The 26,283-nt window shown below is 37.8% G+C and overlaps 2 protein-coding genes across 2 annotated transcripts; both read left to right on the top strand.

Moving 5' to 3' along the window:
• Positions 1-356: 356 nt before the first annotated feature.
• On the top strand, positions 357-1,319 carry LOC131830294 (olfactory receptor 6C74-like). The gene has a single exon (XM_059172598.1). The coding sequence runs from the start codon at positions 357-359 to the stop codon at positions 1,317-1,319; it is 963 nt and encodes a 320-aa protein (XP_059028581.1).
• Positions 1,320-19,357: 18,038 nt separating this feature from the next.
• LOC131830098 (olfactory receptor 6C75-like) lies at positions 19,358-20,314 on the top strand. The gene has a single exon (XM_059172490.1). It carries the CDS (start codon positions 19,376-19,378, stop codon positions 20,312-20,314), a length of 939 nt encoding a protein of 312 aa, XP_059028473.1. The 5' UTR covers positions 19,358-19,375.
• The last annotated feature ends 5,969 nt before the right edge of the window (positions 20,315-26,283 follow it).

The raw sequence follows: 26,283 nt of genomic DNA on the forward strand, positions 1-26,283 counted from the left end.
TTGATCATAATATTACACTTAGACTTTGAAGAACACATGGAAAACAGTGGCATCATCTGTCAAGTGACTTGCATGGTTTATCTTACTTAATTCTCAAAGAACATGAATAGGTAGATACTATCATCTTCATTCTACAGAGGGTGAAAGTGAAGTTCACAAAAGTCTCCAAAGGAGACCCATTCCTCAGGAGTTAGAACTCAGTATTGAACTAGTACTGAACTCAGGTCCATCTGATTCAAGGATCAGTGGGCTAAACCACATTGTTATCTGTTTCTCCACCTTCTTTGACAGGCAAATAACTTAATCATGCTTCTCTAAAACCTTTGTGTTCCCTGATGTAGGTTAGACCAGCAGTGATGATGATGTGGAAAGAGATGTCCATGGAAATGGGGAATTGGACAACTGTCCAAGAATTCACCTTGGAGGGGTTTCCTGCCATCCAGCACCTGGGAAAGGTCCTCTTCTTTGTACACCTCCTGGCATACCTGGCATCCATTGCAGGTAATGCAGTCATAGTCACTATCACCTGTGCTGACTCCAGGCTCCACACACCTATGTACTTTTTCCTCAGCATTTTCTCTTTCTTTGAGTGTTGTTTCATAAGTGCCGTTATTCCTAAGTTGCTTGTCATCTTTCTCTCAGGCAAGCAAACCATTTCTTTTCCCGCTTGTTTCATACAAGCATTTGTCTTTGTATTTCTGGGAGCAACAGGTTTCCTCCTCATAGCAGTGATGTCTCTGGATAGGTATGTGGCCATTTGCAAGCCTCTGCATTACCCGACCATCATGAACCTGAAGACTTGCTTCCTCCTGGTTATTGCCTGTTTTGCTTTGGCCTTCACTCTCATCACTGGTCCAGTAGTAACAGTTTCCCAGTTACCCTTCTGTGGTCCCCATGTCATCCCCCACTTCTTCTGTGACATTGGCCCCCTGATTCATCTCTCCTGTTCTGACACCAGGTCTGTTGAAATGTTGGCTTTTGTCCTCGCTTTGTTTATCCTTTTGACATCCCTTATTATAACCATCATTGCATACAGCAACATAGTAGTCACAATCATACGACTCCCATCAGCTAAGGAGAAACAGAAAGCTTTCTCAACCTGCTCTTCCCACCTCATAGTTCTCTCACTGATGTACGGCAGCTGTGTGTTCATATATGTGAAACCAAAGCAAACGAACAGGCTGGACTCCAACAGGGAGGCTGCCCTTGTGAACACGGTGGTGACCCCATTGCTCAACCCTGTCATCTATACTCTGCGGAACAAGCAGGTCCACCAGGCTCTGAGGGAGATGATGTGCAGAATAAAAATATCAAGATAAAAAATTCACATGGCTTTGAAGTGGAAGGCTTCAGAGAACCATCTGTCTTCATTCTGCCCAATTTAGCAGTTCACAGAGTTGTACTGCAATGTCTCGGGCAGCCACAGTTGATCTGTACATCACTAGCAAAATAAAAATTTGTTTTATAAGACATATTTTACATTGCTGTGCATAACTATCTTCTCCCTAAATATTCCGCATATTGATGACAACTGATTAATTGCAATACCCTTTACTCAATTTTTATTATTACCACTGATAAACATCCTATGCTTGAAGTTTCTAAATTTTAGCAATATATAAAATTTAATTTTACTTCTCTTCGGCCATAAACATGACTCAACAGAATTAATGATGCTTTAAGAAAGGCATCTAAATAATTAAAATAATAGGAGGGTATATATTGCAATGTATTTAGGAAGGCAGGGATGGAAACAGCACATGTGCTTCAGTCCACATTCTCTCCATGCCTAGACCAAGGAAATAATGATCGTAGTACCTGTCAACTTGGAATATATTTGGTTTGCATCAGGTTTGCCCTTAAATTTTATTCTTGGCCCTTAGCTTAGCTATATATGTATGCATCAATCCCATGCTAGGGAGAAACAGAATTGTTCCCAGACTTAGAGAACCAAATTCTAAATAGTGGTAATAACCACAGCATTCCACAGAAGACCAATACTCCTAATTCTTAATTATTATAATAAATTCTTATTTATTCTAGCTCCATTACCTCAGATGCATAATGTGTACTTATGATTGGTTCATCTCCTAAAACTGTTGCCATAAAATGTTTCTGCATGTCAATGGAAGGACCTTATTTCATATTTCTGTAATAACTTCCAAAATTCAAGTTCTTAAAAATCTAAGTTATTTACTTATCTACTTCGTATTGCTAATGAATTATAAACAAATTAAACATATTTCCTGGTTGAGTGGTGTTGTCAACAGCTAAAGTTATCTTCTGATTGATAACATATTTAAAAACCAACATTTCCATTATCTCAATCCTTAAGCTTTGAGTACTTTTCACACCTTCCCAACAGGAATGTATCTATTTATTATTCAGAAGAAACATCTCTAAAAAGATTAAGATAATTTTTAATGTTGTTTGTCTTTAACACAAAGCCTGAGGTTAAATAATCTCAAATACATTTTATGAAACACATTCTACACCATGATTAGATCCTATTTGGCCTCGATGGTCCTACTACAAAGTTCAAATTTCATCTGATTGACATAAAGAAGTATCAAACATGTCCTAAAAAATCACAGATGATTAACTATACACACTGTATTAAACAGAGTTTGGAAAAGCCAAGATCAGAGTAGAAAAGTGGGTACAGACACTGTACAGGAATTAGAAGAAATAGAATGACAGCTAAGGGAAGTGGCAGTGGGAATGGAATACAAAGGGACCAGAGTAGACACTGAAACATTTGTATTGGACAAGACTTGGTGCTGCCTTCAACTAACTGGTCAACTTCTAAAAACAGGTAAGTTACATTCTTCATAAAATATGGAGATTGAGCTATTAATCTATAGGGTCCACTTGAAAATACTCATGGACATAGCAGTGAGATGCTGCAGGAACATGGAAATAATGTTCCACCCTGAGATTTGAATAACTGAAGAGTGTATGGATGTGGCCGAGGTTTCATAATGTAGGAATAAATGATGGAATTGTGGTCAAATTTCTGAAGGGTGAATTTCCCCAAGGCTTTAGCCAGGATTAGATAATTATTTAGTAGACATAAACTAATTAAATGCACTTTATATTATCTTGAGATTGGCCATGATTGAAGAGTGAGCTTGACAAACAATACTGAAGACCAGAAATCCAAAACTGAGTCTACAAATCCAGTCTGGTCATTACCAGTCAAAGGCAGTACCAAGTAAAGGACAAACTCTCATGTGGAGGTTAATGCACTAGATTCCGGTGCTATAAAATGTTTTATTGAGACAAATCCCTAAGCTAATTCTATACTGAAGATATAACTAGTCATATTTTTAAGTCACTTTGTTAGCATGTGATTAACATATAAAAAGCTATAGATATATAATGTTTACAAGTTGATGTGTTTTGAGATAAAAATACACCCTTGAAGCCATCATCGGTATCAATGCCAGGAACCAATCACCTTCAAAAGTTTCTTCCTGGTCCCTTTATTGTCAATCTTTTTTCCTTTGCAGGTAAAAGCACATACTTTAAGATTTAGCCTCTTAAATTTTTATGTAGGCAATAAAGTATTGTTAATCATAGGCTCAATATCACACAGATCTCCAGAATTTATTTATTATTTATTACTGAAACTTGATCAATAATCCCTATTTGTTCAGCCCCCAAAACCACCATTCTATGGTCTGCTTCTACATATTAGTTTAGATTCCACATAGAAGATATGCAGTGTTTTTTTCTGTTTCCAGCCTTTTTCCGTAGAATAATGACCTCCAAGCATATCCACATGGTTGCAAGTGGCATGACCTTCTTCTTTGTAAAAGCTGAATGATATTCCATAATGTATACATGCCACATTCTATTTATCCATGCTTCTTTACACAAACTTTTAGGTTATTCCCCCATCTTAGCTATTGTAAAAAATTCTACAGTGAACATGGGAGTACAGATATCCCTTTGACATCCATATTTCAATTACTTTGGATATATACCCAGAGGTGGAATGCTGGATCAATAGAAATCTTATTTTGAAATTTTCAGGCAAGACTATATTATTTACCAGATTGTCTACACCAATTTACACTTTTTTTTGTTCGATTCAATTTTATTTCTTTTCTTTTGTGTGTGTGTGTGTGTATAGTTCTTTTTTTTTTTTTATTTCTTTTCAGCGTAACAATATTCATTGTTTTTGCCCTACACCCAGTGCTTCATGCAATACGTGCCCTCCTTAATACCCACCACCTGGCTCCCCCAACCTACCACCCCCCGCCCCTTCAAAACCCTCAGGTTGTTTTTCAGAGTCCATAGTCTCTCATGGTTCACGTCCCCTTCCAATTTCCCTCAACTCCTTTCTCCTCTCCATCTCCCCATTTTACACTTTCATCAAGAGTGTACAAGGATTTCTTTTTCTCCACAACCTTGTTGACACATCTTTTCTTTTGTGGGTTTTGGTAATACCCATCCAAATAAACTGTAAAGTGATATCTCATTGTGGTTTTTACTTGTATTTCCCTTAGTAATGTTTGCAATTCCATTAGTGATGGTAAGCATCTTTCAATGTATCTATTAGTCATTTGCATGTCTTCTTTGGAAAAATGTGTATTCAGTTACTCTGTCCATTTTTTCCCACTTTCTTTAAGTGTTTATTTAAATTCCACTTTGTTAACATACAGTGTAATATTGGTTTTAGGTGTACAATTTAGTGGTTCGACACTTATATACAACACCCAGAGTTCATGATGACAAGTGAACTTAATCCCCACCCCCTACTTCATTCATCCCTCCAGCCACATCACCCCTGGTTACCATCAGTATGTTCTCTATAGTTAAGATGCTGTTTCTTGATTTGCCTCTCTCTTTCACTTTCCAACTCATGCTCCTTTGTTTTGTTTCTTAAGTTCCATGACTGAAATCATGTTATTTGTCTTTCTCTGACTTTTTTCACTCGGCATAATATTCTTAAGCTCCACCTACATTTTGCAAGTGGCAAGATTTCATTCTTTTTGATGGCAGACTAATATTCCATTGGATATATATGCCACATCCTCTTTATCTATTCAGCAGTCAATAGATATTTTGGCTCTTTCCATAATTTGGCTATTGTGGATAATGCAGCTATAAGTATTGGGATGCATGTATTCCTTCAAATTAGGATTTTTGTATCCTTTCGGCACTAGTAGTGCAATAACTGGATCACAGGGTGGTTCTATTTTCAACTTTTAGAGGAACCTCCAAATTGTTACCCAGAGTGGTTCACCAGTTTGCATTCCTACCAACAGTGTAAGAGGGTTCCCCTTTCTCCACATCCTCACAAACACTTGTTGTTTTTTGCAATGTTGATTTTAGCCATTTTGAAGGTGTGAGGTGATACCTCATTGTAGTTTTGATTTGTATTTCCCTAGTGATGAGTGACATTGAGTATCTTTTCATGTGTCTGTTGGCCGTCTGTATTTCCTCCTTGGAAAATGTCTTATCACATCTCCTGCCCATTTTTTAATAGGGTACTCATTTTTTGGATGTGAGGTTTTTTTTTTTTTTATAAATTTCGATACTAACCTTTTATCAGATATATCATTTGCAATTATCTTCTCTCATTCCATAGGTTGCCTTTAGCTTTGATTGTTTCCATCACTGTGCAGAAGCTTACCCAAAGCAATGTATACATTTAAAGCAATCCCTATCTAAATGCTAACAGTATTTTTCACAGAACTAAATCAAACGATCCTAAAATTTGTATATAACCAAAGGACCCAAGTAGCCAAAGTAACCTTGAAAAAGGAAAACAAAGCTAGAGGCATCATAATTCTGGACTTCAAGTTATATTGAATAACTATATTGGTCAAAACAGTACAGTAATGGCACAAAAAAAGGACACGTGGATCAATGGAAAAGAATAAAAAATCAATGGAAAAGAATTAAAAACCCAGACATAAAACCACAATTACATGGCCAATTAATCTTTGCAAAAGAAAAAAGTAATATCTAATGGGGTAAAGATCGTCTCTTCAACAAATATTGTTGGGAAAGCTGTACAACTACCTGCAAAAGAAGGAAACTGGATCACTTTCTTACACCACACAAAAAAATAAATTCAAAATGGATGAAAGACCTAAATGTGAGACATGAAACCATAAAAATCCTTGAGAAGAATACAGGACATAATTTCTTTGACATCTGCTAGAGTAATTTCTTATTTAGTGTGTTTCCTGAGGCAAAGTGAAACAAAAGCAAGAATGACTATTGGGACTACACCAAAATACAAAACTTCAAGTATGGAAGAAAAATGAGAGAGAGAGAGGGGCAAAACATATTCTTAATATAGAGAACAAACTGATAGTTACCAGAGAGTAGGTGCATGAAGGGATGGATTATATAGCTGATGGGGATTAAGGAGTACACTGGTGATGAGCACTGGGTGTTGCATGGAAATGTTAAATCAAAAATTGTACACCTGAAACTAATATTACATTGTAATGTAAATGACTAGAATTTAAAGAAACACTGAAAAAAAAAGTGTGTCACTGGTAAAGAACAAAGGTCTACACACATTCCAAGCATGTGGAAACTTTCAGGCACCTACTGGAAGTAAATAGATAGATGATAGATAGATAGATGATGACAGATGATAGATAGATAGATAGATAGATAGATGATAGGTAGATAGATAAAATGAGCTCTCATTATTCCCATTACCTTTTTGTTTATAAAGCTAAACATGCCCTCATTAATAGTTCAATTATTCCTGGGTGACGGAGGGTCTTTCAAATCAATTTCTGTTTTAGGGTCCCTTTGTTTTATCTCAACAGTGTTAGTTTGTTGTTGGCCCTAAACTTTCAATTTTCTAAGTCCATCTGAAAGTGTTCAGCCAAATACTGGAGAAATCTCAGATCTACAATTTCTAATACAATTTTCTGGTCAGTTCCCTATTTCAGATTTTAGCCATTTATACAAAGAGAGTACAGGGATCATTCCATGTCAGCATGGAGTCCCCCCCAAAAATCAAAAGGTTCTTTTTTTAAAAATTTTTTAATTTTTTTTAATAAACATATAATATATTTTTATCCCCAGGGGTACAGGTCTGTGAATCGCCAGGTTTACACACTTCACAGCACTCACCATAACACATACCCTCCCCAATGTTCATAATCCCACCCCCCTTCTCTCAACCCCCCTCCTCCCAGCAACCCTCTGTTTGTTTTGTGACATTAAGAGTCACTTATGGTTTGTCTCCCTCCCAATCCCATCTTGTTTCACTTATTCTTCTCCTACCCCCTTAACCCCACATGTTGCATCTCCACTTCCTCATATCAGGGAGATCATATGATAGTTGTCTTTCTCCGCTTAATTTATTTCACTAAGCATGATACCCTCTAATTCCATCCACGTCATAGCAAATGGCAAGATTTGAAATCAAAAGGTTCTTGAAACATTCCCGCTATAAACATTCAGAATTCTAGATTCTTCTCTAAGGTGAATTTTTTTTTGTTGTTTTTATAAATGTAGTTACTCAAAAATAGCCCTACTTTTCTTTTCTTACTGTTTCTGGGCTTTGGTAAGTGTTTTCCACGATGGAATTTTTAAAAATCTTTTTAACTTTCCCACATGATAGTTTTCAATAAATTTTGTCTTTATCTGAGAAAGATGAAGTGGTCCAGGTCTAAAATCCCCAGGCAGTAAATGACTAATACAATTCAATGCCACATAGCAATGCTTTGGTTTTTCTGTGGCTTTGAAAGTCTTCTATTATGGCTCTAATATGACTTTGCTTACATGCATCTTCCACTGATTGAACTTCTGAAAATCTGAAGTGAGGAATGACCCATTAAAGCAATAGCCTTCTGAGTAAGACCTGGAGGAAAGTAGTCTAAGTTGTGAAATCACAGCAGGTAGAACATAAGAAGACACTGAGGACCAGTGTATGGTAATATGAATAGAGTGTTCCTAACTTTAGGTTTTCCCAGAGAATTTTTGAGGAAGGCTGAAATGGAGTCAAAATACCAATCCAAAAAACTGCCTTCTGAATATCTGGTATATTTCCTTCTTTCCAGAAGTTCTTCCAAAATGCTTTGTCTTTGCCATTTGAAAAGTTTCCCGTAATGGTCTTTGCAATTCTAAATCATGCTTAGTAAACTTGTGCTATTTTAGAATTTAAGCACAAGGATTATGATTATAGTGAGAATACATCTGAGTTCTGATTGAAGAAGGTTTGACGTAGGCAGAGAGAAACCCATTGTGGCACACACACACACACACACACACACACAAAAGAGCAAGTCTCAATAGCTAACATCCATGGTTCTTTATGAAATTCTGTATCGGGCGTTTGATGATAAAACTATATAGTTAATAGCCTAGAAATCATTAGATCTGGAGCAGGAAAACTAAAAATGAAGACCTCCTATGTTAAAGTGCTTTCTCTTATAAACAGACAAGACAGGACCTTCTCATTGAGCATTTTTTAGAGGAAAGGTTTATTGTTCCAAAAATAAACAAAAACAAAAGTTAGCTAACAGCATGTGCATACCAATTAGTCCCCAAAGCCAGATGAATGATAAGGAAATATCTACCAAAGCCCTATCCTTAAAAAGTTTACTTCTTAACATTGAGCCTATCTATGATCAGACAAAATAGACCAAAAAAAAAAAAAAAAGGAAAAATTATTTCAGAACTTCATTAATAACAGTGAAAGGAAATGACAGTATAGAAAGGCAGTACTTCTCCTAGAAGAACAGTTTCTTTTTTTTATATATAATTTTTTATTTTTTATAAACATGTATTTTTATCCCCAGGTCTGTGAATCACCAGGTTTACACACTTCACAGCACTCACCAAAGCACATACCCTCCCCAATGTTCATAATCCCACCCCTTTCTCCCAAACTCCCTCGCCCCAGCAACCCTCAGTTTGTTTTGTGAGATTAAGAGTCACTTATGGTTTGTCTCCCTTCCAATCCCATTTTCTTTCATTTATTCTTCTCGTACCCACTTAAGCCCCCATGTTGCATCACCACTTCCTCATATCAGGCAGATCATATGATAGTTGTCTTTCTCAACTTGACTTATTTCGCTAAGCATGATACGCTCTAGTTCCATCCATGTTGTCGCAAATGGCAAGATTTCATTTCTTTTGATGGCTGCATAGTATTCCATTGTGTATATATACCACATCTTCTGGATCCATTCATCTGTTGATGGACATCTAGGTTCTTTCCATAGTTTGGCTATTGTGGACATTGCTGCTATAAACATTCAGGTACACGTGCCCCTTTGGATCACTACGTTTGTATCTTTAGGGTAAATACCCAATAGTGCAATTGCTGGGTCATAGGGCAGTTCTATTTTCAACATTTTGAGGAACCTCCATGCTGTTTTCCAGAGAGGTTGCACCAGCTTGCATTCCCACCAACAGTGTAGGAGGGTTCCCCTTTCTCCGCATCCTCGCCAGCATCTGTCATTTCCTGACTTGTTGATTTTAGCCATTCTGACTGGTGTGAGGTGATATCACATTGTGGTTTTGATTTGTATTTCCCTGATGCCGAGTGATATGGAGCACTTTTTCATGTGTCTGTTGGCCATCTGGATGTCTTCTTTGCAGAAATGTCTGTTCATGTCCTCTGCCCATTTCTTGATTGGATTATTTGTTCTTTGGGTGTTGAGTTTGCTAAGTTCTTTATAGATTCTGGACACTAGTCCTTTATCTGATATGTTGTTTGCAAATATCTTCTCCCATTCTGTCAGTTGTCTTTTGATTTTGTTAACTGTTTCCTTTGATGTGCAAAAGCTTTTGATCTTGATGAAATCCCAATAGTTCATTTTTGCCCTTGCTTCCCTTGCCTTTGGCGTTGTTCCTAGGAAGATGTTGCTGTGGCTGAGGTCGAAGAAGAGAGAAGAACAGTTTCTATCACAAATTCCTATCTATTAAGAATTTTCAAAAACTAAGAAATCAATTAAAGCATGTGGGAGTGCATGAGGACATAGTTCTAGGAAAACAAAATAAAGGCAGTTAGATTCAGTGGTAAGAAACTCTATTAAAGAATTGAAAACTTCAGATGACCAATGGGGACATGTATCAATCATTATGGGGCTGAAATGGCCCAAGTCAATCCCCCAAAAAAAGACCGGAGCTCTTTGGAAAATGGCTGATTACAATGTTGCTGCAAGAAAGAATACAATGGGGGTGCCTGGGTGGCTTAGTCCTTAAGCTTCTGCCTTTGGCTCAAGTCATGATCTCTGCATCCTGGGATCAAACCCCAGGAAGCAGCTGCCTGCTGGGTGGGAAACCTACTTCTCTCTCTCTTACTCCCCCTGGTTGTGTTCCTTCTCTCACTGTGTCTCTGTCAAACAAATAAATAAATAAAATATAAGAAAGAAGAAATAAAGAAAGAACGAACACAATGAGCTTGGAGATCCTTTTGATGTTAGCAGGTGCCCCCAGAATAATATAAACATTTCAAAAGGCACAGGAGTTAACTTGAAAGGGAACCCAGTGGCCACAATTATGGAACAATTTGAGCAATACATGAACAGTAATATTAATAGACATAGACCATTACATGAAACAATTACTCTTGATCCATCCATGTTGAGATGGGTAAAGAATTGAATAAATACTGGGTGTTCCACAGAACTATTGAGTCATTGAACATTATATCAAAAACCAATGACATGCTATATTATGGCTAGTTAAATTTAAATTGAAGAAAAAAGAAAGGAAAAGTTAAAAAAAATGGAATAAATAAATAAGGGGGAAGGAAAATCACTTCCTTAGAGTAGAATTCTAAGTGTAGATGGAATGATGGAAATAGACCCTCACAATTTGAAAAATACCATGATAATAACTGTTTCAGATAAGAATCATCACTGGATAATAAGTGAGTGGGCAAAAGTGTAAAGATGGATATTTACATAATCTTAAAGCATCTTCCAATAAAATATTAATTACCATGGGAAAAATAGTAACTTTACTAGTTTTAAACAGACACCACTTTAACCAAGTGATTATCTGTAACATACAGTAAACTAAGGTCACCAATAAAAAGATATGGTGACATCATATCCCTGAGAAAGGCACAACATCATTTCTATAGTATTTTTGACAAAATTGCACAAGCTAACTTTAATCAGACAAACCCACATTAAGCATCACTGTATAGAATAAACAGCATCTTCAGGAGTATCAAAGTCATGAAAGGCAAAGAAATATAGAAGAAACTATCCCAGATCAGAGAGGGTCTAGGAAACAAGAAACTATGCACAGATGCATCACATCGCCCAGATTAGATCTTGGACCAGATGAAGGACATTTAGTAGGACAACTGACAACTTATGAATAAGATCTACAAATTAAATGCTCATTTCCTTGTTTTGATCATTGCTCTCTGGTTATATGGTAATATTGGAGGATGTTGTATGAAGGGTATATGAGAATTCCCTGTGTTCAGTTTGCAATATTTTTTGCTAAGTCTGAAGTTTTTGCAAAGTGAAAAGTTAAGTAAAAAGTTTTAAAGAAAAAAAGCAGGTTTAAAATTAATGTGATCAGGGATGCCTGGGTGGCTCAGTTGGTTAAGCATCTGCCTTCGGGTCAAGTCATGATCTCAGGGTCCTGGGATCAAGTCCCACATGGGGTTCCCCTGCTTAGCACAGGAAACCTGCTTCTCCCTCTCTTACTCTCCCTGCTTATGTTCCCTCTCTTGCTGTCTCTCTCTCTTTGTCAAAAAGTGGATAAAATCTTTAAAAAATAAAATAAAATAAAAATCTGTTGTGTACTGGGGCCTGGGTGGCTCAGTAGGTTGAGCATAGGAGACTCCTGATTTCAGCTCAGGTCATGACCTCAGAGTTGTGAATCAAGCTCTATGTCATGCTCTGTGCTCAATAGGGAGTCTGTTAGAGATTCTCTCCCTGTGCCCCTCCCCCAACTCACACTCATTCTCTCACTCCAAAATAAATAAATGAATCATTAAAAATCATTAAATCATTAAAAAATCATTAAATATTTTTTGTGTAGGATATATACATATATATATACATATGTGTGTGTGTGTGTGTGTAATCTCCACACACATAAATATGAAATTGCTGGATCCTGTAGCAAATACGTAAAATATGCTCAACGTCAATAGATTTCCAAATTTTACCCTTCCAGTGTCATGAATAGGAGTTCCAGTAGTCTCAATGACACTTGGCAGTGCCTGTGAAAGTATTATATTGTGGTTATAATTTGTATTATCCTCGAAATGAAATAACCTGAATATTTTATTATAATACCAGCCATTTGTATGGTCTCTTTTTGTAAAAGGACTCTGCAAATATTTTGCCCAGTTTTCCTTTGTTACATTGTCTTTGCCTTACAGAACTGTAGATTTGTCAGATTAAAAATAGCTTCTTGGAGACTGTGGTTTCCACTTTCATTTCCTTAATGTTGTCTTGCAATAAATAGAGGTACTTAATATCACTGCTTTTTATGATAAATTCCTTTGTCTCAGTCGAGAAATTTTTTTGTTTTCCCTCAAACACATAGGTATTCTGCCGTGTTTTCTTTTTAAAAAAATTTTAATTTCTTTTCAGTGTAACAGTAGTCATTGTTTTTTGCACCACACCCAGTGCTCCATGCAATCCGTGCTCTTCCTAATACCCACCACCTGGCTCCCCTAACCTCCTACCCTCCCCACCCCTTCAAAACCCTCAGGTTGTTTTTCAGAGTCCATAGTCTCTCATGGTTCAACTCCCCTTCCAATTTCCCTCAACTCCCTTCTCCTCTCCATCTCCCCTTGTCCTCCATGTTATTTGTTATTCTCCACAAATAAATGAAACCATATGATAATCAACTCTCTCTGCTTGACTTATTTCACTCAGCATAATCTCTTCCAGTCCCGTCCCATTTTGTGTTGACACAAAAGTTGGGTATTCATCCTTTCTGATGGAGGCATAAGACTCCATAGTGTATATGGACCACATCTTCCTTATCCATTCGTCCATTGAAGGGCATCTTGGTTCTTTCCACATTTTGGCAATCGTGGCCATTGCTGCTATAAACATTAGGGTACAGACAGTTCTTCTTTCACTACATCTGTATCTTTGGGGTAAATACCCAGTAGTGCAATTGCAGGGTCATAGGGAAGCTCTATTTTTAATTTCTTGAGGAATCTCCACACTGTTCTCCAAAGTGGGTGCACCAACTTGCATTCCCACCAAGAGTGTAAGAGGGTTCCCCTTTCTCCACATACTGACCAATATCACTGATGAATATGGATGCTAAGATTCTCAACAAGAGCCTAGCAAACAGGATCCAACAGCACATTAAAAAGATTATCTACCATGATCAGGTGGGATTTATCCCTGGGTTACAAGAATGGTTCAACAGGGACACCTAGGTGGCTCAGTTGGTTAAGCAGCTGCCTTCAGCTCAGGTCATGATCCCAGTGTCCTGGGATCGAGTCCCACATCGGGGTCCTTGCTCGGCAGGGAGCCTGCTTCTCCCTCTGCCTCTGCCTGCCATTCCGTATGCCTGTGCTCTCTCTCTCTCTCTCTCTCTGACAAATAAATAAAATCTTTAAAAAAAAAAAAAGAATAGTTCAACATTCGCAAAACAATGTGATAGAACAAATTAATAAGAGAAGAGAGAAGAACCACATGGTCCTCTCAATTGATGCAGAAAAAGCATTTGACAAAATCCAGCATCCATTCCTGATTAAAACACTTCAAAGTATAGGGATGGAGGGAACATTCCTGAACTTCATAAAATCTATCTATGAAAGACCCACAGCAAATATCATCCTCAATGGGAAAAAGCTTGCAACTTCCTGTTGAGATCAGGAACACGACAAGGATGCCCACTCTCATCACTCTTGTTCAACATAGTATTAGAAGCCCTAGCAACAATAATCAGACAACAAAGAGAAATAAAAGGTATCCAAATTGGTAATGAAGAAGTCAAACTCTCTCTCTTCGCGGTTGACGTGATTCTTTATATGGAAAACCCAAAAGACTCCACCTCCAAACTACTAGAACTCATGCAACAATTCAGTAATGTGGCAGGATACAAAGTCAATGTACAGAAAAGAAGATGTGGTATATATACACAATGGAATACTATGCAGCCATCAAAAGAAATGAAATCTTGCCATTTGCAACAACGTGGATGGAACTAGAGCGTATCATGCTTAGCGAAATAAGTCAAGCAGAGAAAGACAACTATCATATGATCTCCCTGATATGAGGAAGTGGTGATGCAACATGGAGGCTTAAATGGGTAGAAGAATAAATGAAACAAGATGGGATTGGGAGGGAGACAAACCATAAGTGACTCTTAATCTCACAAAACAAACTGAGGGTTGCCGGGGGGAGGGGGTTGGGGAGAAGGGGGTGGGATTATGGACATTGGGGAGGGTATGTGATTTAGTGAGTGCTGTAAAGTGTGTAAACCTGGTGATTCACAGACCTGGGGATAAAAATATATGTTTATAAAAAATATATGTTTATAAAAAATAAAAAATTAAAAAAAAAAAAAAAGAAATCAGTAGTTTTCTTATCCACTAACAATGAAAATACAGAAAGGGAAATTAGAGAATCAATTCCTTTACTATAGCACCATGAACCATAAGATACCTGGGAATAAACCTAACCAAAGAGGTAAAGGATCTGTACCCCAGGAACAACAGAACACTCATGAAAGAAATTAAAGAAGACACAAAAAGTTGGAAGACCATTCCATGCTCCTGGATCGGAAGAATAAATATTGTTAAAATGTCTATACTGCCTTGAGCAATCTATACTTTTAAGGCCATTCTGATCAAAATTCCACCAGTATTTTTCAAAGATCTGGAGCAAATAATCCTAAAATTTGTATGGAATCAGAAGAGACCCCAAATCGCTAAGGAAATGTTGAAAAACAAAAATAAAACTGGGGGCATCACGTTACCTGATTTCCAGCTTTACTACAAAGCTGTGGTCACCAAGACAGCATGGTACTGGCATAAAAACAGAAACATAGACCAGTGGAACAGAGTAAAGTGCCCAGATATGGACCCTCAACTCTATGGTCAAATATTCTTCAACAGAACAGGAAAAAATATACAGTGGAAAAAGACAATCTCTTCAATAAATGGCGCTGGGAAAACTGGACAGCTCTATGTAGAAGAATGAAACTCGACCATTCTCTTACACCGCACACAAAGATAAACTTGAAATGGATAAAACACCTCAATGTGAGACAGGAATCCATCAGAATCCTAGAGGATAACATAGGTAGTAACCTCTTCGATATCAGCCACAGCAACTTCTTTCAAGATATGTCTCCAAAGGCAAAGGAAACAAAAGCAAAAATGAACTTTTGGAACCTCATCAAGATCAAAAGCTTCTGCACAGCAAAGGAAACAGTCAACAAAACAAAGAGGTAACCCATGGAATTGGAGAATATATTTGCAAATGACAGTACAGACAAAAGGTTGATATCCAGGATCTATAAAGAACTCCTCAAATTCAACACACACAAAACAGACAATTATATCAAAAACCGGGCTGAAGATATGAACAGACACTTCTCCAATAAAGACATACAAATGTCTATCAGACACGTGAAAAAATTTCATCATCACTAGCCATCAGGGAGATTCAAATTAAAACCACATTGAGATATCACCTTACACCAGTTAGAATGGCCAAAATTAGCAAGACAGGAAACAAGATGTGTTTTCTTTTAGATGAGTCTTATACCATTTACAGTTAGATCTACAGTGCATCTTCTGCAATGTTTTTTTTTTTCCTCTTAAAAAATTTTTTTTTGGTATGATAAAGAGTAAGGGTCAAGATGTATTTTCTCCATTTGAGTACCCACCTGACACAGCACCATCTACCTTTATTGAAGGACTACCATTGCTCTACTGCATTACACCGTCATTTTTGAATTATATCTGCTGGTGTATATTTTATTGCTAAGTCAAATAAGTCAGATGAGAAAGCAAATACTGTATGAACTCATTTGTGTGTGAAAACTAAAAACATCTAACTCATAGTAACAGACAGTGAAATGGTGGTTGTCAGGGGCTGAGTGGTGGGGGAAAGGAGGAGATGTTGGCCAAAGTGTGCAAACATTCAATTATGAAACGAGTAAGTTCTGATGATCTAAGATACAGCACAGTGCGTATAGCTAACAATACTGTATTGCACACAAGAAAAGTGCTGTGAGAGTAGAAATTTAATGTTCTTACCACCACCACCACAAAATGGTAAAGGATATGTTAGTTAACCTTATTGTTGTAAACATTATATAAAGTATAGGTATATCAAATCATCACTTTGTACACCTTAAACTTACATAGTTATATGTCAATTAGATCATAATAAAGCTGAAGGAAAAGAGAATATTCTACTTATAATTTTTTTAATTACATAAACCCTTTCCAGACCTTTTGAAAGAGTCTGTAAGAATTGTACTGTTTCTCTCTTAAACAAACCACTGATATGTAAAAAGACAAAACACAGTCACTGTGGATCCTGTGTCTTGAGAGATAGATGGATAGAAATTAAAAGTGTAAAGAAAACCATTTAGTGGAAGGCCATAAACTTGTAGACATGAAGAATGTGGCTTGAGGATCAATGGGAGAGTAGAGGAAAGAGGATCCAAACACTCAGAAGGACTTTCCCCAGTATCTTCCCAAAAGTCTGATGAAAGCCAGGGGGTAAACCAGCTCTTATTCACCATAAAATCGATTCTGTTAACAACAGTGTTCTGGCCAAGGTGCATAAACCACATGTAGAAACTTGTAGTCTGGACTTTTACTTCCTATCAGTAGCAATATTCAACTTGGGGTTTTAGAAACCCTTGGGAAATTTTCATATAATTTCCTTGAAAAATCTTGGCAGAGAACAATGCAGACATCTGGGAGTCAGCATCACCACAGACAATGGAAAGATAAATATAAGGGTTGCACCAACAACTCCTATCCTCAACAGTGACCAATTAGCTGCACCCAGCACACTAGTCATGTCTTTCCTTTCTTCACCTGTCTTTTCAGCATCTCATAAGGTTTGGGGGCCTTTACTCTCTGTTCATTGCCTGGGTCCATCCTACTTGGTGACGGGTCTTGCGGCAAAAATATCACAGAGCCTCAGACTTGCCTGTCAGCAGCTTCTCATTAGGATACAGTAAAATAAGGCTGCTTCTCCCTTGGAAAGGTGAGCATTTGGTGGAGGAGCTTTGTGACTTAGAAGGTGTCTTGGAGGAGTGGAACCCATTATGAGGAGCACTGCAGTAGAGGGAGCCTTGTCTTGGTAACACCCAGAGCTTAACATAGAAGATGCCAGCTCCTGCTGAAGAGTATGGGAGGTGGGCAGCAACATTGCATGTTTGGTGGGCTTTAACCCACTGAGGGAGGCAGGGACAGACCTTTCATCAGAACCCTACGTAGTCTGGGAGTCAAGCTCCAGTCCTGAATTGGAGGCAGTGAAATATGGTTGTTTTAATCTCTCTGATCCTTTCTAGGGTTTCAGTGGTCAAGGCTGCCCTGCAGACTTGTGCTATAACACATTCTGGGCTGTGGAAACAGGGCTTTGTTGGCCAGACCCTGACAGCATGTGATGCACATTCACCCCCCTCAAGGACAACAGGCTGTAACAAATGAGATTCCTTCTCTCTCCTTTCCCCTCAGTCTAGAGCAAGCTCTTGATTTCTTAGAATACAATAGCTGCAAGAGGAGGAAGCCCTGCCCTCCATTTGGTGACTTGTGTGTGCACCTGGTTTCGGGGTCCTGGTGCCTTGACGGACTTAATGGGGTCAACAGGAACAGAAGCAGGGGCTCCTTGATGCTGTGCCACTCAGGGGTGAGGAGTTCGGTTTCAAGACCAGCTCTTCAGAGGACCGGGCCCACAGTTGGTAAGTGAGATTGACACATACCACACTGCCACCCTTTACCCTAGTACTGATATGCAGGAGCCAAAAACCATCCTCAGAGAAGTCACTGAGACGACTGAAGAGAGAAAATGTTCCTGAGCTTTGATGTAAGAGTGAGTATATGTAGGAGAAGAATCAATGAAACAAGATGGGATTGGGAGGGAGACAAACCATCAGTGACTCTTAATCTCACAAAACAGAGGGTTGCTGGGAGGAGGGGGGTTGAGAGAAGGGGGGTGGGGTTATGAACATTGGGGAGGGTATGTGCTTTGGTGAGTGCTGTGAAGTGTGTAAACCTGGTGATTCACAGACCTGTACCCCTGGGGATAAAAATATATGTTTATAAAAAATAAAAAATAAAAAAAAAGAGTGAGTATATGAATACCAGGTGTCCAGCATATTCACCTAAGAGGGTTAATTCTATGACCTACTGTCACTCCCACCTCCACCAAAACCCAGCATGAACCTTGGGTGGGGGTGGTGTTAAATCTTGGATTTCTATTTTATGTCATGCCACTGAGTGGCCCATAATGTCTCTAGTCTCCAGTCTCTTCTATAAAATGCTTGTGTTAATGTAGATCCTCTGTAAGCCCCATGTCATTCCACAGGTCAGTAACTCATCAGCGACTCTAACTAAGGATGGAATCAAGATAAATAAAGCAAATCTTTCATCAGCAATACATTTGTTTCCCTTTGAAAATATTTTAACACTGTAGTTAAAAACAGGAGGAGCTCTAAGATCTGGCAGTTCCAGCTCAAGAACTAACTCTGTGACCTAAGCTCTCTGGAACTCTCTAAGCCTCAGTTTTTGCTTCTGGAGAGGAAGGGGCTCATGGTTATTTTGAAGAAAAATAGAAATACTGAATATCAGTGATAAGCATAGTACCATGCATAAGTCCTCAACAAGTTATGATGATCTGACAACTTGGACTATAAAATGTATACATTATTAAAGCAGATATTCAAAAGAACATTACTAATATCACTGTTATGCTTACTTACAAATTGACAATATTATTAAAAACAATAAAATGTAGTATAATTACAAAAATACCAACTCCTGCCTCCTAGTGATGCTCTATTTAAGCATTATATTAATGACCATAACATTACAATTAGACTTTGAAGGACACAAAGGAAACATTAACTTCATACGCCAAGTGAGTTACATGCTTTATCTTAATTAATTCTCACAAGAACATGAACAGGTCGTTCGTATCATCTTCATTCTAAGAGGCTGAAAGTGAAGTTCACAAAGCCTAACATCCTTTCCAAAGGAGATACATCCCTTTGGAGTTAGAACTTAGTATTGAACTAGTATTGAACTCAGGTCCTTCTAATTCAAGGACCAACTGCCTAAACTACTTTCCTATCAGCCTAGTCACCTTTTTGGATAGGCAGATAACTGGATCATATGCTCCTCTAAAACCTTTGTGCTCCCTGAGGTCTCTATTGAAGGATAAGACCAGCAGGGATGTTGCTATAGAAGAAGATGTTCATGGAAATGAGGAATGGGACAACTGTCCAAGAATTCACCTTGGAGGGGTTTCCTGCCATCCAGCACCTGGGAAAGGTCCTCTTCTTTGTACACCTAATGGCATACCTGGCATCCACTGTAGGCAATGCAGTCATAATCACCATCACCTGTGCCGATTCCCAACTCCACACACCTATGTACTTTTTCCTGAGCATCTTTTCCTTTTTGGAGTGTTGTTTCATAAATGCTGTTATCCCTAAGTTGTTGCACATCTTTCTTTTAGGCAGGCAAACTATTTCCTTTCCTGCCTGTTTCATACAAGCCTTTCTTATTGTATTTCTGGGAGCAACAGGTTTCCTCCTCATAGCAGTGATGTCTCTGGATCGGTATGTGGCCATTTGCAAGCCTCTGCATTACCCGACTATCATGAACCTGAAGACTTGCTTTATCCTGGTCACTTCCTGCTTCACATTGTCCTTCAGTCTTATCACAGGTCCACTAGTGAAGATTTCCCAGTTATCCTTCTGTGGTCCCTATGTCATCCCCCATTTCTTCTGTGACATAGGCCCCCTGATTCATCTCTCCTGTTCTGACACCTGGTCTATCCAAATGTTGGCTTTTTTCCTTGCCTTATTTATTTTGTTGACATCCCTTATCATAACCATCATTGCATACAGCAACATAGTAGTCACAATTGTACGACTCCCATCAGCCAAGGAGAAACAGAAAGCTTTCTCCACCTGCTCCTCTCACCTCATAGTCCTCTCTCTGATGTATGGAAGTAGTGTCTTTATATATGTGAAACCAAGACAAAAGAACAGGCTGGACTCCAACAGAGAGGCTGCCCTTGTGAACACAGTGGTGACCCCACTGCTGAACCCTGTCATCTACACTCTGCGGAACAAGCAGGTCCACCGGGCTCTGAGAGAGATGATGTGCAGAATGAAAAGATGAAGATGAAAAAAAAAAAAAAAACATGGCCTTGGAGTGGAGGGCTTCATAGAACCATTTGTCTGCATTCTGGCACCTTGGAATATATTTGGTTTGATTCAGGTATGCTCTGAAATGTTGTTAGCTTAGGTATATATGTATGCATCATCCCATGCTGGAGAGAAACAGAATTCTTTTCAGGCTTAGACCACTGTCCAGGAAGAAGGAATGACTACATCATCCCACAGCTGTCCAGCTCCTATTTTTTAAGTTATTTATTCTAGCTCTAACCCCTCAGATGCATAATGCATAATTATGATTGATTCCTCTCCTAAAGCGGTCACAGAGTACTTGTGTATATCTGTGGAAGGGAGCACTTATCTCATACTTCCAAAATTTCTTCTGAAGTGTCAGGTTGAGGGAACCTAAGTTATTTGCTTACATACTTCATAGTGCTAATGAAAAGAAACTAATTAAACAGTTTTTTTGCTTGACTTGTGTTGTCAACTATAAAGTTATCTTGTGAAGAACCTTGTTAATAATAATAATGTGGGTTATTAGTAAATAACCCACATTAGAACTAATATTTCCATGAACTCAATCCTTAAACTTTTGTACCTTTCGCACTTATTTCCCAACTAGGATGTATCTATATTTTCTTCAGAGGAAACATCTTTACAAAGATTAACACAACTTTTATTTTATTTCTAAACCAGACCCCAAGGTTAGATAATCTCAAATACCTTTCATGAAACATATTCTACACCAATATTAGATCTTATTTGGCCTTGATGGTTCCATTACAAAGTTCTGATTTCACCTGATGGACAATGAAGAAATATCAAAGATGCCCTAAAAATTCACAAATGACTGTACACATTGTATTGAACAGAGGTTGTAAAAGCCAAGATCAGAGTACAACAATGGGCACAGACACTGTACGCATTCTCCTTCCCAAGAAAAAGAATAATGGCTTAGGGAAGTACCAGTGGGAATGGAATTCAAAGGGGCCAAAGTAGACTCTGAATCATTTGCACTGGACAAGCCTGTGCTGCCTTCAACTGGTCAACTTCCAAAAATATGTAAGTCCCCTTCTTCATAAAATACGAAGATTGAGCCAGATAATCTCTAGGGTCCACTTGAAAATACTCATGGACATAGCAGCAAGATGCTGCAGAAACATGGAAATAATGTTCTACCCTGTGATTTGAACTCCTGAAGTGTATGGAAGTAGATAAGTTTCAATAATTTAGCAATAAATCAAGGAATTGTGTTCAAACTACAGAAAACAGTGTGAATCTTGTTTTCTGTTTGATAATAATTTATTATACTTAAAGTAACTAAATGCACTTCATATTATCTTGAGAGAGACTTGAAGACTGAGCTTGACAAATAGAAAAATGAAGACTATAAATCCAAAACTGAGTCTATAAATCCAGGATGGTCATTGCCAGCTGTATATGATCTCCCATGAAGGACATACCCTAATTTGGAGATTAATGCACTAAATTGTGATCCTTAAAACATTTTATTGAGACAAGTTCCCTAAGCTAATTCTGTATTCATGACATTTCCAAATATAAAAATTAAACTACTTCACTGATGTATGATTGACATTCAAAAAGCTGTATATATCATGTTTATAATTTGATGTATTTGGAAATAAGTATACACCCTTAAAACCATCATTACTATCAATGCCATTAATCTATCTATCACTTTCAAAAATTTCTTCCTGACCCTTTTGTTGTTGAATTTTTGCCCTTATGTGGTAGGTAAAAGCAGTTAATTTAAGATCTAAATCTCTTAGCAAAATTTGAAGTAGGCAATAAACTATTCTTAGTCACAGGCCCTATGCTATACAGACCTACAGAACTTACTTATTATGTGTAACTGAAACTTGATCAATACCTCCTTATTTCACTCTCCCTCAGCCCCTGGAAATCACCTTTCTACATTCTGCTTCCAGGTATTTGTTTAGATTCCACATATAAGTGAAATCATGCAATGTTTGTCTTTCTGTTGCCAGCATTTTTCCTTAGAATAGTGTCCTCCACGTATATCCATGTGGTTGCAAGTGGCAAGATCTTCTTCTTTGCAAAGATTGAATGATATTCCATAATGTATATATACTGCATTTTATTTATCCATTCTTCTTTTCATGGACTTTAAGGTTATTTGCACATTGTAGCAATTGTGAAACCTGCTGCAGTGAACACGGAGTACAGATATCTCTTTGAGATCCATATTTCAATTTCTTTGGCTATATACCCAGAGGTGGGATTGCTAGATCAAATGGTAATTCTATTTTGAAATGTTTCAGAAAATACAATGTTTACCAGAGAGGCTTCACCAGTTTACATTTTCATCAACAGTGTACAAGCGTCCCTTTTTCTTCACATGCTTCCTAACTCTTCTTATCCTTTGTGGGGAGTTTTGGTAAAAGCTATCTAAAGAAGTGTGAAGTGATATCTGATTGTGGTCTTACTTGTATTTTTCCTTTAGTGACGTTTGCATTTGCATTAGTGGTGGTGAGCATCTTTTCATGTACCTGTGGGCCATTTGTTTGTCCTCTTTGGAACAGTGTCTATTCAGTTTCTTCTTCCATTTTTTTTAATAGTTTGTTTTCTTGTCTATATGTTTTTTTTTAATTTTTATTTTATTTTATTTTTTCAGTATTCCAAGATTCATTGTTTATGCACCACACCCAGTGCTCCATATAATACATGCCCTCCTTAATACCCACTACCAGATTCACCCTTCCCTATAAAATCTTCAGTTTGTTTCTCAGAGTCCACAGTCTCCCCCTCTGATTTCCCCCAGTTCACTTTTCCTTTCCTTTTCCTAATGGCCTCCATGTTATTCCTTATGCTCCACAAGTAAGTGAAGCCATATGAAAATTGACTCTCTCTGTTTGACTTATTTCACTCAGCATAATATCCTTCAGTCTTGTCCATGTTGATACAAAATTGATACAATGTAGAGTATTCATCCTTTCTGATGGAGGCATAAGACTCCATTGTATATATGGGCCATATCTTCTTTACCCATTCAACTATTGAAGGGCATCTTGGCTCTTTCCAAGTCTGGCAATTGTGGCCATTGCTGCTATGAACATTGGGGTACAGATCATCCTTCTTTTCACTACATCTATGTCTTTGGGGTAAATTCCCAGCAGTGCGATTGCAGGGTCATAGGGCAGCTCTATTTTTTAATTTCTTAAGGAATCTCCACACTGTTTTCCAAAGTGGCTGCACCAACTTGCATTCCCACCAATAGTGTAAGAGGGCTCCCCTTTCTCCAGATCATTTCCAACATTTGTTGTTTACTGTCTTGTTAATTTTGGCCATTCTAACTGGTGTAAGGTGGTATCTCAATGTGGTTTTGATTTGAATCTCCCTGCTGGCTAATGATGATGAACATTTTTTCATGTGTCTGATAGCCATTTGTATGTCTTCTTTGGAGAAGTGTCTGTTCATGTCTTCTGCCCATTTTTTGACGTGATTATCTGTTTTGTGTGTGTTGAGTTTGAGGAGTTCTTTATAGATCATGGATATCAGCCCTGATTTCAAGCTTTGCTACAAAGCTGTGATCAGCAAGACAGCATGGTACAGGCACAAAAACAGACATAGACCAGTGGAAGAGTAGAGAGTTCAGATATGGACCCACAACTCTATGGTTAAATAATCTTCAACAAAGCAGGAAAAAAAATATACAGCAGGAAAAAGACAGTCTCTTCAATAAGTGGTGCTGGGAAAATTGGGTAGCTATGCATGGAAGAATTAAACTTGACCATTTTCTCACACCATACACAAAGATAAACTCAAAATGGATAAAATACCTCAATGTGAGGCAGGAATCTATCAGGATCCTGGGAGTGGGAGGAGGGCATAGGCAGTAACCTCTCTGACATGGGCCACAGCAACTTTCAAGACATATCTCCAAAGGCAAAGGAAACAAAAGTGAAATGAACTTTTGGGACTTCATCAAGATAAAAAGCTTCTGCACAGCAAAAGAAACAGTCAGCAAAACAAAGAGGCAACTCACAGAATGGGAGAAAGTACTCTATATGTTTTGAAGACAATCAGAAAGTTATTTTGATTGTTAAATTCATAGTTTAGCTGAGAGCTAAAAGATACTCTTTGCTTTCTCTGTTAAGTAGATCATTTTTTATATATAAGTTCTTCAAAAACAAGACATATTCAAACCCATCTCACATGTTGAGTTATGGAACTACCAGAAAGAAGAATAGCTAGAATGATTTCATTGAGCTCAAATATCTAATATCTGATTCCCATTATGTAACTGGATTATAGCTTCAAAGCAGTTGTAGGGCCATGTAATGGTAAAAACAAATTGCATTATGGACATTTGGGAGGGTATGTGATATGGTCAGTGCTGTGAAATGTGTAAGCCTGACGATTCATAGACCTGTATCCTTGGGACAAATAATACATTACATGTTAATAAAATAATTAATAAAAAACTAAAACAAACAAACAAACAAACAAAAACAAATTGTATACCAATGCATGTTTTAAAGCAGAAAGGCATTCATCATTAGCACATGCCTACACATACACTATCACCAAAAACACTCATTTTCTATACATATAGATCCATTAGATCAGAGACATAATAATGCAATGATCACCTTGTCATTGTGTCTTGGCTAAGTTTAGTCTTTATTATGGGATACCATAGTAAATTAAATTCATCAATTGAACAGAAGGAAGACATAGAAATTTTGTGTCTTAGAAGACAAAAGAAATTTTCCATTTTGGTAATGAAAATAGAGGGTATTTAAAGAGGGTCAACAGCATTTGTGAAGCAGGTCTCTATAAAATCATGTTTCCATATGCTTACAGGGATGGTGAGATGGAAAATAAATAGAACAAAATGAGCTGAAGGCATAGGCAGAGTCTAAACTATGAGTGATGTCAAATACCATGTGCAGGAAGAGAGTTTTTCAGTAGTTGAATGGAAATAGACATTCAGGAACCAAAATAGGAAGACTTGTGGGTGATGATTTTAGCTTATTGAGGGCAGCAGGGGATTCATTAGGGTTGAAACCCTGGTAAGCTAGGTCAGATTTGCATTAGTAGGGTCATTATGGCTTCAGTGGATGTGAGTTGTTTTAAGAGTAACTGGAGTCTACAGTTTTATTAAATGTTTTCCACAACCACACTGTGTTCGCCAGCCTTCAATTCCTTGATACCATTTTCTTTGTAGCCCATGCAACCATCACTTTTAAGGGAACAATAATGGCTCTTCTTCCTTCTACCTTCCAGCCATCACACTATGCTTTTCACTAGTGGGATTCAATCTGGATCACTACTGGCAAGGGAGTCTCTAAAATGAGTGCCATCTGCTGTGATCTAGAGGGTAGGGTAGAGCAGGGTGGAAACAACTGCTGCTACCTCTTCCCTCCAAACCCATCAAAAAAGAAAATAATGGGGCGCCTGGGTGGCTCAGTGGGTTAAGCCGCTGCCTTCGGCTCAGGTCATGATCTCAGGGGTCCTGGGATCGAGTCCCGCATCGGGCTCTCTGCTCAGCGGAGAGCCTGCTTCCTCCTCTCTCTCTCTGCCCGCCTCTCTGCCTACTTGTGATCTCTGTCAAATAAATAAATAAAATCTTTAAAAAAAAAAAAAAGAAAATAATAAACAAAATTCAGCACACGTTGCTCCAAGATAATATTGCATCCTTAAAACACTGCTAAGTTTTGAGGTCAACTATTAAAAAAAGAAAAAGATTTTATAAATTAAAAGTGTAGTAGCTGAAAGAAAAGAATCATTAGGATTGTTGGCAAATAAGCAAATGGAGACATTTCAGAAAGTAAAATACAGACAGAGAAGGAAGTAGAAAATTTGTAGGGAAAGTAATTTGGCCCAAAATACCCAAATTCTGTCTATTAGGGATTTTGGTATAGAGAACACAGAAAAAATAGGGAAATAAATTATTTCATAAACGGTCAAGACAAATTCAAAATTGCT

The sequence above is a fragment of the Mustela lutreola genome, chromosome 4 (assembly GCF_030435805.1).
Source record: "Mustela lutreola isolate mMusLut2 chromosome 4, mMusLut2.pri, whole genome shotgun sequence".
Lineage (NCBI taxonomy): Eukaryota > Metazoa > Chordata > Mammalia > Carnivora > Mustelidae > Mustela > Mustela lutreola.